This window comes from Phaenicophaeus curvirostris, chromosome 15, assembly GCF_032191515.1.
Source record: "Phaenicophaeus curvirostris isolate KB17595 chromosome 15, BPBGC_Pcur_1.0, whole genome shotgun sequence".
Taxonomy (NCBI): domain Eukaryota; kingdom Metazoa; phylum Chordata; class Aves; order Cuculiformes; family Cuculidae; genus Phaenicophaeus; species Phaenicophaeus curvirostris.
The window spans coordinates 7,090,776-7,106,497 of NC_091406.1; the positions used below are offsets into that span (position 1 = coordinate 7,090,776).

Genomic DNA, 15,722 nt, shown 5'->3' on the forward strand with positions numbered 1-15,722 from the left:
TCATTTCTTTACATAAACACGGATGTTCTGCCAAGGGCAGACTGTAATCCTATGTGCATCCCCGTGAAACCGCCTGCTATTTCACAACCACTTTTCAAAGAGCTCTTGCAGAGGCAAGGGGATGTAGATGTTATTATAAGGGTCCATATGGCAGTACACTGGCACTGCAGTATTAAATCAGAGATATTGTAGCTTTCCAGCCTAGATTCTCACAGTACCAGGTAACATATACGTAGCTTTATTGTTGTACAATTTTAGTGGCTATGCATTATTCAACAGCGGCCAAAGTCTCTGTGCTGCCGGAGGTGATTCAGTGATGATAAAGGGAATATGTTTTGCTCTAAAAGCAGGAGAAAAGAGATTTCAGGGGTTGGTATCTTCTCCACTCCCAGAGGAACAATGGAAGCATTAACATTTCTAGTAAAGGAATCAGCTGGCAACAAATTTTCATTGATAATTAAAATGAAAGTACAAGCTGCCTTTGCACATAGTTAGACTTAGGAACAGTAACCTGCTCTCCAAATTAAACACTTTCCTTGATAATTTGGCTCACAGCAGGCACGGAAATCTGCTGGAAGATGCCATCTAGTGGGTTATGGAAGTTTATTTAAGTTTAAATAAACTGGTATGAGGTGAGGGTGGCAAGAACTGCAAATGCTGGGGTGTACAATGGTTGTCATAGACTTTCTGTGGTCGTTATTCTAGGAAATAAAAACTTCCCTGCAGGGGTTTACAATGGAAGAGACCTTGTATCTATTTCAACAGTCCTCCCAGCAGGGCACTGGGTTGTCACAGCTTTGCTGTTGACATTAGCCAAGCTGCAAGGCTGTTCCTCTGGCACCTTCCTCATCTCGAGGGCTGTTTGCTCTTCCTTTAAGAAAAGAACCTACTCCTTATTTCTGGAAATGCTGTACCGCCGCTGTTTTCTTAACAAACTCCACCATCCCTTGCCTATAAATTATCTAGTTTATAGTACAACAGAAGCCGCCTAATTGGTACCTGAATAAACAGCATTGCTTTTTAATGAGAGCCATCAATGAGAGCCTGCTCTGAGGCCAGAGCAGGAGACCAACGGCACCTGCACCCACGGAGCGCTGTGGGTAGCAGCCTTGTCCAGCGGTTGCTGCAGCCCTTTGGGGAGCCCTCACAACCCCTTGGGGTGACCCTGAAACACTTGGAAGATCCTGTAGCCCTTGGGGAGCCTGTGCACCACTTTGGCGAGACCCTGCACTACTTTGGGGAGACTCTGCACTATTTTGGGAGACCTTGCAGCCCCTTGGGGAGCCCCTACAGTCTTTGGAGAGGCCCTACAGCCTTTGGGGAGCCCCTGCAGTTCCTTGGGGAGCCTCTGAAGCCCCTTGGGGAGCCGGTGCTGCACTTCGAGGAGAGCCTGCGCTGCACTTTGGGGAGAGCCTGCAGACCTTGGGGAGGCCTTGCAGCCCCTTGGAGAGCACCCACACCACTTCGGGTAGCCCCTACAGCCTTTGGGAACCCCCTGCAACCCCTGAGGGAGCACCTGCACCACTTCGAGAGCCCCTGCAGCCCCTTGGGGAGCCCCTACACCACTTCGGGAGCCCCTGCAGCCTTCGGGGAGCCCCTGCGGCCCCTTGGGGAGCCCCTACACCACTTCGGGAGCCCCTGCAGCCTTCGGGGAGCCCCTGCGGCCCCTTGGGGAGCCCCTACACCACTTCGGGAGCCCTTGCAGCCCCTTGGGGAGCGCCTGCACCACTTCGGGAGCCCCTGCAGCCTTCGGGGAGCCCCTGCGGCCCCGGGGGTCACCCCACGACGGGCGCGGTTAATTCCGCTGGGCTGCTAATCGCCGCGCCTCTCCGGAGCAACGAGCCACCTCTGTTTTTCCCACCCCCCACGCCCCCTCCCCGGCTGCTTCGGAGCACACGGCATCCTTTGAACAGCAGCTATTAGAGACTCATCCCGGGGGCGCCGCCAGCGGGGTCCGAAGGGGTTTCGGGGGGGGGGGGGGGCGGGGGCCGAGGGGCGGAGGGAGGGGGCGTGGCCACCCGCGGCGGTGGGCGGGGTCTCTCTAGCCACGCCCCCTCCCTCGCGCGGAGCGGAAGTGCTGGAGTTGCCGCCCGGCGCTGCCGCCGCGCGCGGGGAAAGTTGCGCTCCCGCAGGGCGGCGGCGGGACCGGGGCGCGCTGCCTCCCTCCCTCCTTCCCTCTCTGTCTTCCTCCTCCTCCTCCTCCTCCTCGATGCGGCGGAAGCAGAAGCGGCTGCTGCAGGCGGTGGGGCTGGCGCTGGCCGCCCTCGTCTTCTTGCCCAACGTGGGGCTGTGGTCCCTGTACCGCGAGCGGCAGCCGGAGGGCGGCGAGGCGGCCGGCGGGGAGGGCGCCGCCGCCGCGGGGGCAGCGGCCGGGGAGGCGCCGGTGAGTGGCGGAGCGGGGAGGCGGCGGGGGCGCCCTCGTCGCTCGGCGAGGGGCGGCAGCCGCTCCGTGTCGGGGAGGGGAAGGGGCCCCTCCGTTCTGGCGTCTCCCCGGGCGGCGAGGGGAACGGCAGCACTTTCTCGGCAGTTCACGGGTGTGGGGAGCGCAGGGGCTGCCTGCCTGTTAGGGCTGAGCTTGGTAAGGGAATAAAACGAGGGCTTTGCTCCAAAGAGTGGGGAAAGGGAGCTTGTCCCGTCCTTGCGGACGGTAATTCTGGCTCCCCGGGGCGTGCCTCCCCTTTACCTGCCTTGGAAAGAAGGATGCGGGGAGCGCCCGGTACCTCTGGGTCCTGTCGGAGCTTAGCAAGGGCTGGCAGGAAGAACCAGATGGAGCTCGATGATTTTGTCTGTGTACTCATCCTCCTTTGGGAGAAGAAGAGAGGAGAACTCTTCCGAAGAGAGGCGGTGGTGCCTGCTGGATACGTGGCCTGACAATATTGCAGCACATGATTGCGTTCCTTTCTTGTCCCACTGGTGTAGTAGTAGATTTAACAGTCAAACCCTCTGCGTAGAGCATGAGACGGGAAGGCTGGATCACCCAAATTAGGCGTTTGGAAGCTCAGTTTAGCTGCATTTACTTTTGGCTGGGTAATTGCTTTATCCCCTTCTGGGTTTGGCTCTGTACCATTAAGAACGATTGGGACTTGAAAGCTGGAAATGTCACTGTGTAGCTATCAGTTTGGCTGCCACTCCACAAGGCTCTGCTTGTTCAAAACCACTTAAAACTCTCAGTTTTCTACATCTTTCCCTCCTTGGAGACTTGCGGCTATGACTGCACTGTAAAGGTGGAAAAACCTACTGTGGCAATTTCTGCTCTGAGGGGAGTGAAGGCTCTCAAAAAGAGGTGTAGTAAAACTGAGACTGAGCTCTCCCTTCCCACAAGACATGGATTGTGGTTTTATTGTTTGAATTCAAGCATTTACTGCGAGTCTGGCTATAACTGTGATCATATCCTTGTATGCCCCATGCTGGTAGGGAAAGGGGGTCAGCTGTTCCCTGCCATAACACATAAATTTGTAGCAGATCCTCCAACCTGCACAGAAATCCCTTTAATATGCACAGTGATCATTATGTGCCTAGAGTTCCTGATGCTACTGCCTTATGCAGGGAATCTGTTTTGCATGACCGATAAAAATCAAGCTGTGTAGTCTGCTGCACCACAGCTTCACCCGGTATGGTGTTATGGCAAAATGAAGACTACTGTAAAATCATGTGTCTTCCAGAGATTATAAAGAGAAAGTTGGTAATTTCTTGGGAGGCTTCGAAGCTTCTTGTTGGAGGTTGCAGTTAATTCTGGTTAAATCTGTAAGGGATGAAAAAACAGTGACAAGCTGACTTCTCATTTTCAGTCTTCCAAAATTGCCTCTGTACTGAGGGCTTTGGGTAGCTATAAGGCAAGCAGTTCCTATGGTGCTGTACATCACTGCTTATTTCTGTGTGTCTTCAGTGTGCTCGGTATGTAGATATCCCATATTGCCCATGATGTGTGCAACGTTGACTCCATTTTTCTTTATGTCTGTTTAATGTATGGCAGCTGTCGCTAACTTGAGATCTGCTTTCGTTTTGATGGTGCGTTGAGCTGGGCAGGAAATGTCTGTGCTGCTTGCAGGAGAATTTGCAGTAAAACCTCCCTGCACTTGTGTAAATCAGAGTTACTGGGTTTTAGGCTGAAGGCTTCATCTTCCAGTCTAATTAACATGGAGTTATGGTCTGCAGTGGGTCTGTGAGTGAAGATATCCTTGTATCATATGCCCATTTTTTTTGAAGGATTGGGCCCTGAAATGATATCTTCTGTTACACTGAGCAAAGGAAAAACATGCCCTAAAGGACAACAGACTGTCTTGGTAAAAATAATTTCAGATGAAGCAGAATGAAGACAAACCAAATGTTAGTTGGGTTTTTTTTTTTTTTTAATTGTTGTCATAGAGTTATCTGCCAGCTGACTGCAGACAGTTTTTTGGGCATCCTCAGATTCAGTGGTTCCAGCCTCTTTTCCTTGGTCCTGAGGAGCACTCCCGGTGTTTGTACTTACTAATCAATTTCCAGTTTGTAAACGAATGTGCTGTTTATCTGTTTATTCATGAAGCCATTTGGAAGAGCTGACTCCTTACAGCTTCCCATCATCTACAATTTTGGTGTTATCAAAAAATAATATCTATTGCAGACAGAGAAGATTTTCTTCAGCTTTTGGCTTTAATTTGTCTTTTTGTGCAGTGTAATCTGTGAATTGAGGACATTTCAGAAGTGCTACAGAACTGAGCTTTTCAATGAAATCTCTGTCCAGGCTTATTCTTTAGTCTTTAAATAGTGTCTGCTTTTTCACACAGTAATTCTGTCTTTCAGAGTAACTGCAAAAGGGGAGGGGGAGGGAATTTAAGAAATAGCTGAATTAAAGCTATTAAAACATTGCCTAGAACATAGGGTTGTGATACTAAAACTTTGAAGTTTGATACCTGCTAGGAGTTAGTCTTGTCTCTCTCATGTTGCATGCTACCTTCAAAATGGATATATCAGTCTAGGTGATTTTGCCTTATTTAATCATTCTAGTGCCTGAAACAAACGTGTCAGAAAATTAAGCAATCAGAAGCCATGTAAATATATTCTAGGAAAGATTATGCTAAATGGTTTCTGCAGAAGTGCCTAGCCAGCTAATTGCTTCTTTATTTACATGTTCAGAGGAAACATTGCGGTGGCTGAAACTAATGTATTGCTTTAATAAGGTGGATTAGATCCGTGTTCTTTGCTTCTACCTTTATGTTTGTTCTTGCGCCACTCCGTTGGGCACTTCTTGCTCCACAGAGGAGGGATGGCCTGAAGTCATCAAGGTCTTGGCCTCAAGGTCATGCTGCAGATATCTTTAGAAAAGCTGATGCATTGAGTTACTCTTCACTACAGCTGCATGCTCAGAAGTGTCCTTTATCAGTGTGTATGTACAGTCACTGAGTAGATGATAGAAGCTAGAAAGTCCTTTTTTTATGGTGCGCGTAACAGGTTTGGCTAGTGTCATGGCTTTAAATGGGGATGATGCTATTTGAGGTACTGAAGTGTTTCTACTAACAGCAAAACTGTCAGCTTAGTAGCTTCTTCACCAATGTACATTTTCTGCTTGCCACTGTGTATGTTGCTGTGCTCGTGTGATGCAGATGGACTTTTGTATCTTTTAGGTATTTTTTCTTTTTTCTTAACAAGTATTCAGTAGGTAAAAACACAGCATCTGTAGGTGTAGGGGTAGGAAAAAGCAAGAGAAGTGCAGCTTTTCCTTTTGTCTCCAGAATCTCTGCTGTCTGTGTCAGTGGCAGCTGAGCATCCTCAGCCTAAATGTTTAATTGATGTGTAGTCCTGCAGTATGTAAAACACAGATGAGTTTGTGGGCTACTGGTTTATGTTTGGATTAACACAAGCATTTACTAACTTCTAATGCTCTGCAGAGATACTACTCTCTACCCGTCTGGTCAGGCTGGAGACCTACACTCTGCCTGATACCAGCTGTTATGTGTATGTGTCATTTGAACTCGGAGAGATATCACTCTTGAACATGTCTTTCTTTAAATTGCTGGCTAAAAGCATTGTGGCAAATTAGCTGCCTTTCATTGCATGCATTTTTATCTGATATGATGCATGCTTTATGGAGTCGCCCTGTAGCTTGTTGTAGTAGTAATTTGTGCTCTATAAATTCACTCCTGAACATGATGGAAGTACATAAATCACATGGGTGATTGTGTGGTGCCCTCTGCTGCCAGCCGGCTGGAGTGAAGGGGAGGTACCTGCCTGCTGATAGGCTGTGAATGAGAAACCAACTGCAAACTTGTGATTGGAAAAACTGGTTTGGAAGAATGCTCCTCTTGTGAAGTTTGGGGTTGTAAACTTTGCCTTTAGAGCAATTACACTTAAAGTTTCCAGGCAGTATTGCTGAAAATGTAGCCCTGATGATAAGCTGAGTGGGGAGTGATGCTGTGCTGCTCGCGTCCTCCTCAGCCGAGGAAGATGATCGGCTTTGCCATTCTGACCTGGAGCCAGCTATGAAGCTGTCAAGGATTGTCAGCTTCGCGTTGTAGCTGCCGAAAGTTAATAAGGAAGAGGATGGCTTAGCAGACTCTGTGCTGCCAAGGCTGAGGTGGGAGAAGGGCTTGGGAAAAATGAGAGGAAAACCTTTCTGCTTTCAGCCAGCCAGAGGTAAATAGGAAAACATACTTATCTTACTTCCTAGGCAGATTTTTTTTTGGCAGTTACACTGATCGTGCCCTAGACCTTGCTACTGCCGTTGAACTCCGGGGCTTGGCTCCTCACAGACCTGTTGGAGACTGCCACGTTGGCAGTTGTATTGGCTCATAACTCATTAGTTGATATAAAAGCAAACTTTGAAAAACTTAGTTTGGTAAGCATAATGTAAAACAATTGGCCTTCAAGGACTGAAATGCAAGTGTGAGAACTGAACAGGCCCGTTGTAAATTAAGAGTGACTGATTGCCAGTATGGGCTACTCTAAAGTTGATCACATCAGTGTGTCTGTGAAACAAGCAGGTTCTCCTGGGCTAAAGGAGTGTGGACCATACTTCTGATTAGTGAAGTGGGCTGAATTGAACGTGAAGTGGCTAAACCATCTCACAGCTGTGAAATGCAAAGAAAAATTTGGAAAATATCTTTCTTAAGAAACTTGAGCATTCAGTGGTCTTCACTTGGGGTTCCATTATTCCTTCTGGTGATCTTCACTGTAACAGCAATAAAGAACCAAAAAAACAAGTGGCCCATATTCTAGGACTCCTATGCCGTGTGAAAATAAAAGATTTATTATACTTGCTGTTCCTTAGGGAAGGTTATCATGGAGCAGGTGCCCCTGTTGTTGGACAAGTGGTGTGTGTTTCACCATTCTAATGTGTGCTGTATGCAGTCCTGCAATGGTTACCTTTCTTCATGAAAAGAAGTTTTCAGCTGGAAAGCTTTTTGACTCTGAACTGCTTTTTTGATCAACAGTGATCTCTAGAGTGTTTTTCTTGTATGTATATGGATCAAATCATGGAAGGCAGCAAGGTTTAAGAGGGTTACAAATTTCCTGGGAAATAATTGCCATGCATTTAACAAAGTAGACTGATAAAAGGATGGAAAGTTAATTGGCACCAGTGAGCAGTGCTGGTGAAATTGGGCAGAACAATGATATCTACCAGACTTTCAGTTGCATTGTATCACCTTCCACTTCCTGTTTAAATACAGCTACAGGCATGCTATAAAAAGGCAAAGAACTAAAGTTAACTTTCCTGTCCCTCTTGTTTTTGCTTCCTTGTGGAGCCAACTGTAACCGTGTTTACACGGGGTAAGAAAAGCTCCTGTCTAACTTAAACTTTGAGGAAATTGTTGTCCAGGTGTGAAAGCGATCTGCATGCTGCTCCTGTTTCTTTGCAACCTCTTCCTTTACCAGCCAACACAGACAGGCAGCCTTCAGCTTCCTTTTGGAAAGTAAAGAGCTAGTAGGGTACATTAGGAGTTTGTAGGAGGTATTCCACTGTGTGCTTGAAATATCTCTAGAAAAAAAGATTGTGCTGCAGAAATTTGTTTTGATCTGCTGTGAAAGCAGACGTTTCAAGCTGCTGGCTTGATGTCATGTTGACTTTAGCAGAGCTGTAGGCTTTTATGGAGCATGCCTTAACTGGAGTGCACGGTGCTGAGTTTTGTGGTACTTTCAGGATGGTGTAAACACTTCATGTAAACAAAGATGCTGTGATATTTACCATCAGAGGACTCTGTCTCATTCTGTTAACTCTGAAGAGTAACCTCTAAGTTACACCCCTTTAAATTGATAGTGCCATGAATAACACATGGTGTCATGTAGACACAGGAAGAGGGGATTCAGTGACTTTGTGTGTGTGAAATCTTTTCATAGTAATAGGTACTCTCAGGTTAAGCGACCTGAGTGTATGTTTAGAGTTTGTTCTGGGTCACCTTTACTAGGAAACTAGAAAGGAAATTTTCCATAGCTGAATGGATTAAGTAACTGGCTATTCTGACCGGTATACTGTGAAGGCAAGCAGACATTGATGATTATTGCCATAATCATTCATTTAAATAGTGTTTAAATGTTACTTAAATCAGACTGAGGTAGATTGGATTAAAGCTCAATAGTTACTTTTTGTTAGCCTTGTATCTACCTGTTCTTATTCTGGAATCAAATGGGGAATAGCCTTTCTGCCCCAACATTTGCACTTTGTCTTACCCTGAGCTAGTGCCCCTGGACCGAACAATTTTGGTCAGTCCTAAAGCAGCTTGGCCACCCATTTATTCCTTCCAGATACAGCTTGGCCTGGGATTCCTCTGCTTCCAGAGAGAAGACACTGATTGACTTCAGGTCCCAGATTGTTTGCAAAAACCAATAGCTGTTGGTGGGGATATTTTAGCAGTTAACAGAAAGTGTGAATCTGTTCATGAGATTTCAGACTCCTGAATAAATCCTGGTGCTTGAGTCACTTTCAGTATAACAGCGTGATGCTTTATTTCCAAACCCAGGGATAATAGCCCCCCTCCTTTCTATTTTTATGTTCTACTTTTGGATATCCTTTCGTCTTGTTTGTGATGAAAAAACTTTCAAATTCTCCATTTTCTCTTTAAGAGTCTACTTGTGGTTTTACCTTCAGCTTTGGCTTCCTGCTCATGAATTCTTACAGGCCAGGGAGCTGGGAAGTGTGACTGGCCCTGCTTTATTCAGCATGAAGCAGAACCTCTCAGTGGTAATGGTATCTTTCCTATCACTGTAACTGACACTTGTGGTGATATTTTCTGCATTTTCTGTTACCCTTGTTAGATGATAGATAGGTAACAAAGATGGAAGTGTTTATCTACACAGCTTTGTTAAGAATATAAGTAGCAGTGGATATCAAATTATGGCTGACTTGTCAGACTGTGCCTCTTTTGTTAGATTTAAAGGCTCTGGCAAACGATTGGAGAAAACGACAGATAAGTAAATCAATATGTAGCACAATAAGTTGCCAGGCAGCCCTTCCTTTTCAAATGCCTGGGTAGAAGAGTAACTTCTGCTGTGTCTGGGATCTTCTGGCAGATCCCAAGTCCCATGCACCCCCTGAAAAAGAAGAAAAATGTCACTTGACATGTCTCCTTATTGTTCATTAAACTTGATAAAGCTTTAAATGGCAGCTTCAAAGAAGGGAGGTCTACCATTTCTAGTCCTTAAGTTTGCTTTTCTTTCTGAATAATTAGCTCTATTCTCTGCCCTTTTGCAGTTTCTCCATTTTCTCTAATCTTAGCTCCAGGGTTAAATGAGAGCTCTCTAGAGCATATATCTATAATTAAGGCTTTTTAACCACAGTTACAGTGGAGTACGAGCGGCGTTCCAGTGTTGCCAGTCCCCAGGGAAGAAACTTGCTTCCGTAGAAGAGCTGTTGATGTAGTTATAACTGCACTCTGCTATCCCCGTCATGAGGTTTTCTATGGTACTGCTTCATGCATTCCCACTATCCTAAGTTGAATTTCTAAGGTTGATGACCATTAATGGCCTATCTTCTGTAGCCCGCAAGAATAAAAATATTTATTCTGCCTGTCAATATCAGGAAAACACAGGCTGCCAGCTATTGTGAGTAGTATCCCTCAAGAGTATATTCAGAGAGCTCGAGGAAATGTCAGACAGCTCGTTTCTAAGGTCTGACTTCTATGGGCTTTACTGCAACTCTGTCCAGGAATCTGGAATAAAACACAGCTGTCATTAATGGTTCTGATGGTTGGTGGTGCTCAGTAGACCTTCCTCTTTTGAAGGTCACAGTATAAACACATGAATGTGTTACCAACCAGTGTGAGTCAGGGATGAAATCACCCGCTTAGTCTGGGTGCTCTCAGAGGTCTTACAGCTACAGTGGGCAAGAGCACTCTTAGAGGCAATTACTGAACAGTAGCTGGTGGCTTAAAATTTGCCCTCTACAGAACTTGGCTTATATTACTATATCCTTTGCTTTTCTGTATTATTGAGTCAAACTGTAATGATAAGCAGTTTAAACATATTAAGGGTTTTAAATGGAAAACCTATTGTAAGCAAGTTGGTGTAACTCTTGTGGGTATTATGGTTCTTTCCTTGGCCAGCAATAGAGGGCAAAGGAAGGGGAAGAGGCTGGAGTCAGTGAAGGCTTGTGGGCATAGTACCACCTAGCCTGCTGAAGTTTATTCTTAATGTTTATTTGGTGACTGTGTCTTCCTATCTTAAATCCTTATTAATATTACAGCTGTAATACTTTTTTTCTTCCCAATTAGCACAAGTAGCAGGAAGCAACTTCTAAAAAATGTCTTTTAAGACACTAAATGCTGGCATCCTTCCCTGTTAAGCTGAGCATTGCCTCTGTAGTGAGGTAACTAATTTCTGTTAAACATGTCTCCCCCTAACACTTATATTAATTTCTTGCATGTATGTCACGTGTAGCTGATGTAGCTTTTGGCCCATTCTGTGTGGTTGTAGTTCACAAGGTGACTGCTGAAGTCAAGTGTCCAAATAATAAAAAAATTTTGTAATGAAAAGAAAGGATTTGCAGAACAACAGTAAATCAGTCTGTCTCCTGCAAGAACTTTCTCGATGCATGAAGTCTTCCTCCTTGTTTGACTGCTCTCCCTTTCCAAAAATCTGATTAGAATGACATTTTGTCATTGTTAGTCAAAGCCTTGTGATGTTTTAGGGCTTTATCAAATCTTATCTGGAAACACTGTCAGCTGTGCCTCTTACACGCAGAGCTGCTTTGCTTCTGCCCTCTTGAACAACTGTTGTTACAAGATTAAATTGTTATGAAAAGTTCTGCTCTGCTTGATCTCTAAAGCCTGAAATCTTTTGCTTGCAGTTATGTGTGCAAGCTAAGGTGACTTCAAAGGCAAGTCATCCTCTTCTCCATCTTTGCTTATGATGATTTGGAAGATCTAGCATTTAAAACCTGTAGCAAGCAGTCTAGTTTTTACTTGGTAGAAGATAGTGTAGCTTCCATTTGTATAAATTACCTTTACTTGTGTTCAAATTCATGTGGAAAGCTACTTTTATCTAGTTCGTGACACTTGCAGCAAACCAAATTTTCTCCATGATGGAAAAGAAGTAGTTTTGGATTCTTGAGCTTATCTAACATTCCTCAGCCTTCACGTGAAGTCCAAAGAAGAAACATTCACGAGAACTAGTAAGCATGAGCTGTTGCTTAATAAATAAAATGGGTGAAATGGAGTTTGAATGTTCTTAATGTTTAGACCGAAGTTTTCAAAGCTGTCTTAGAGTGTGATGTTCCTTTGAAAAATAGGGCTCTTAGTGACTTTGATATGATACAAAAATAACCACATAACCAGGTCTGGCATCCCATAAGATTTTTGGGGGTTTTTCTTTTTTGTATTATTACTTCTGAAAGAGTGAGCAACTCCTTCGTTTCTGGTCAGACTGACTTTAATCTTAACTCTGCTTCCTTGAAAGTGTCTCTCTTTAGAGACTATGCTTTCAGCTCGGATGAGTAAAAGCAAAGTATATTCCCTCACTAAAGAAAATAGAACCCCAAAAGCTAGATAAATACAGACATAACTATGTTGTAAAGGGCATCAGTTAGCCAAGTAAGTTATTTTCTGTAATATTAGAGAAGGTCACTTAAATTTAGCCTCACTGTCAGTTCATGTTAGCCACTACATAACAGGATTATTCTGGATCTCAAAAAGAAGTGGACCCTGTGATTATCTTCTGTCTTCTCATTTATTTCCCAAGTGGCCTGTTGCCACAGTTTGGTGTATGACAGCCAAGTAAAAAAGGAATAACCATTTTTTCCGTTCCTGCATATGTTAGTTTTGCTGATCCACCAAATACACTCTGGACTATGACTTCTCTTTGATTCTCAGGCTGCAGCTTACTGTGTTGTGACTATCTAAAACTCCTATTGATGTTCTACTGTTGCATGCTGCCTAATTTTTTCTTGGTGGTTGTTTTGGAATCTGATTCAAGATACTAATTTAGCCTGGGAAAAAAAAATTCTTCTAAGAAAACCAGCATCTGTTCCCTGGTCTTGTTCACAGCAGTAAAGAAGTTATATTGGTACAATTAAAGTGTTTGGAGTGAGGCTTCTCAAAATTATTTTGCTTGCTTGGTTCTGAGGGCATGGAAGGTAAGCTGCAAAAACATCTGCAAAGTATCAGAAGACCTGGGATTTTGATATAGAAACTGGCAGAAGTGTATTTGGATGTACATACGGAGACCAGAGGGCTAACTAATTTATCATTGTTGCCCATTTCTTGCTATTGCTGCTGATTCTTTGGAGATGTGGATCTTCCTCCATTCTGCCCCAAATTGTTTCTGATCTTCAGATGCATGTTGTGTGCTCTGTGAAAGAGGATGTGGAAGTGTTATCTGCAACCTGTGAAGGTCCTGCTTCTGTTGTCTTTGATTCTTGATTGCTGCAGAGTATCTGTGTATGAAAGGTAATAGGTTTTCCTTCACCGTAGTTGCATATTTTCTGCAAATAGGAACTTGGGCCAGGTGATTACAGAGAAAGAGTACTTGGCAAAGCAATTACAAACTCACAGGCAAGTGTTTTGAACTGCAATCTGCGCCAAGACCCTTTTCCATGCATTTTGGCCAAGGCTGCTATCAGCCTAAAATAATAATGATTGCCATTGGTGAAAGGCTTAAGCTCTGGAAACAAGTGATGTCTTGTGACTTTCCAAGTGCTGATATTTTTACAATAAGAGGCTGCTTGTAGTAGAAATGAGCTGTGAAGCTGTGAATTGATGCACATGAACAGAGACCACTGGCATTGTTGATAAATTAGCTGGGAATTGTCAGTCATGTAAAAACTCAAATATTGGCTTAACCTGAAAATGTTAAATGAAATATAAAACTACAGATTTTTCTCTCTGGATATTTGAAAACAATAACAAGTCATCTGAAAACTTGTTTCTTCTTAAATTATTTCTAGAGGGTATGAGTTTTCAAGCCTAATGCAGTGAAGTCTATTTTTATAGTCCTTGAAAACAAAATCTGACAGACCATATTTGCCAGCACTTATATTGCTCTGGTGACAGTGCTTCTTTTTAAAGCATGCCAGAGGAAATGCTCTATGGTGGAGCATATGTCAGTGATTAGTGGGACCAGTGCTGCAGGATGAAGTGGGAAAAATACGGCTCTGTGTAGAAAAAGCTGAATGGACAGAACATGGGAAGTGTAGTGGTTTATGGATTCGTTTTACAGTAGGAATGTGTAATAGATGTTTTTAGGCTTATCTGTATGTAACTGACATGCCATTTTCCAAATCAGTTGAGGTTTAACTGGGAGGACAACTGGTGCTTTCTTTGTATGTTTCCCTTCATTTCTTTCTTATTTAGGAAACTGCCCTTTGTATCTCTCACTGTTTATATAATGCAGGTATTTGCAGGTTTTGTTTGTGCCAGAGGGAGCTGAAGGCCCTAGGAAGTGACTTTGGTACCCAGCTCTTTTTGTGGATGTAGGTCCAAGTGAATTTAAGGGCTCAGGCAGAGAGCAATCCTCAGAAACCAACCGCGCCTCTCCAGACCTGGCATCCTGGGTCCAGAGCTCTTGTGAGACAAGCACGTGGGTGCACGCTCACGTTCTGGTTCTGAATAGCTCTTGCTGCTGCCTCCTCCTCCCTGAAGCCCAGCAGGCATCCTTAGCATTGGCCACCTCTTGTCAGGGACGCTGAGTTCAGAGCATAGCTCTCTGTTCCAATTCCTGCACGGGTTGTGTGGGACTCCAGGTAGTTCTATTTGAAGCCCTGAGGTAGAGGGGAGAGGAGGACAGTGCCCTGCTACCCTTCCACAAGGGTTGTTGATGGCTTTTTCTCAGGAGTTGCAATGTAGCGCTCAATTGACTTTGCCTCCCTGCCTTGACCATGCAAAACATCTGTTCTCTGAAAGGCACAGCTCAGGAAAGGTGTCCACAGACCTTACTCAAGGACAGCACCCTACTGTGGGAATCACAAAGCTGGAAGCAGAGTAGCAGGATACACAGCATTGCAGTAAGAAAGTTTCTTGTGGGTTTATCCCTTGACATCATAGATGTAGTCATCACTCAAGTGCTGTAAAACACATTCTCCTGCCTTGCCATATTCTTCATATCTTGTCAGTTGTGTTGGAGTACACCAAGTTTTTCAATTCAGTATGAATGGGAGCAAAATGAAAATGCCCTTTTCCCTTTATGACAATTGATATCTGTATTTGAACTTGCCAGTATTTGTTTATGAAAACTGCTTGTTTTACCCTCTGAAATCTTTTTGTCAGAACAGCTCAATACAACTTGAATTAAGGGAAGTCACAGGAGGTTAAATAATGCCTGAAAACTAGGAAAAAAAGAATGTATTAGACTGCTGCATGGCATTACCTTGCTAGTATCAAAATTAGACTGCTACTTTTTGTAAAGTAGAAATTTGGCTATTAATATTTAAAGAAATAATGCAAGAAGCCAAGTTATTTCCAATTAAATACAAATTATTAAATCATTTTCTTGAGCTCACAACAACTGAGACTTACCTCTCAACACTTTTTTTGTGTAGAATTTTTCCTTACATTTATGAGTTTTTAAAGCTATTTTAAGGTCTGGGTTTTTTTACTAGCCTGTAAGGTTCTTGCTTTTGAGTAACTCTTGAGATAATTAGAGAAGCAGAATCAAATTCTTAGGGCCCCTTATGGAAAAATTATGGCTTCATGAGGTTTAATTTGTGTACCTATAGCATGCAGGAGACCCAGTAAGAAATCTGTAAGGAGAAAGTAAAGTACCCAAAGGAAGACTGCTTCTCATAAAGTAACATAACTGATAGTGTGTTTGTTTTCCTTCCCTAAAGTTGCTCTATAGAAAATGCCTTAAAAATTAGATTCTTTGCTGGTACTTGTACCTTAAAAAAAAAAAGCAGCTTCTCACCAGTGCAATAAATTGCTTTTATACTGTGTCTCAAGTACTGCACAGCTTTCTGAAAGGGACACCTGGATTTTCACAGGTGACTGAATTAGGAATTTTCAGTCTTCTGGTGTGTGGTGACTCTAGGTTTTGGACTTGCTTCATCCTTGGATCTGCTGGCTGAGGCATGAGGTTTCTTGATCCAGGTTTCTCCTTTCTTAGCTTGTCATTTCTTCATCTTTTCCTCAGATGACATCCTATCCCAAACCCAGCTGGCCGAATGGACTTCATTGGGCAAAACACTTGGCACTAACTCTAGCAAGGCTGGCGATTTTGTAGTACTAGACAGCTGGCATCCCATGAATCTGACACAGTGCTTGACATAACTATTAATCTATGTTAATGGGATTGCTTGAGTGGCCTGAATTTTTCATTGTGGA

General features: G+C 44.0%; 1 protein-coding gene across 1 annotated transcript in view; it reads left to right on the forward strand.

Annotated features, from left to right (window-relative positions):
- Window positions 1–2,078: 2,078 nt before the first annotated feature.
- GALNT10 (polypeptide N-acetylgalactosaminyltransferase 10) overlaps window positions 2,079–15,722 on the forward strand; it is a 78,847-nt gene continuing 65,203 nt past the window's right edge. Inside the window, exon 1 of the mRNA XM_069869717.1 lies at window positions 2,079–2,383. Coding sequence (XP_069725818.1) covers window positions 2,210–2,383 — 174 coding nt within the window. The 5' untranslated portion in view covers window positions 2,079–2,209. The remainder of the gene's footprint in view (window positions 2,384–15,722) is intronic.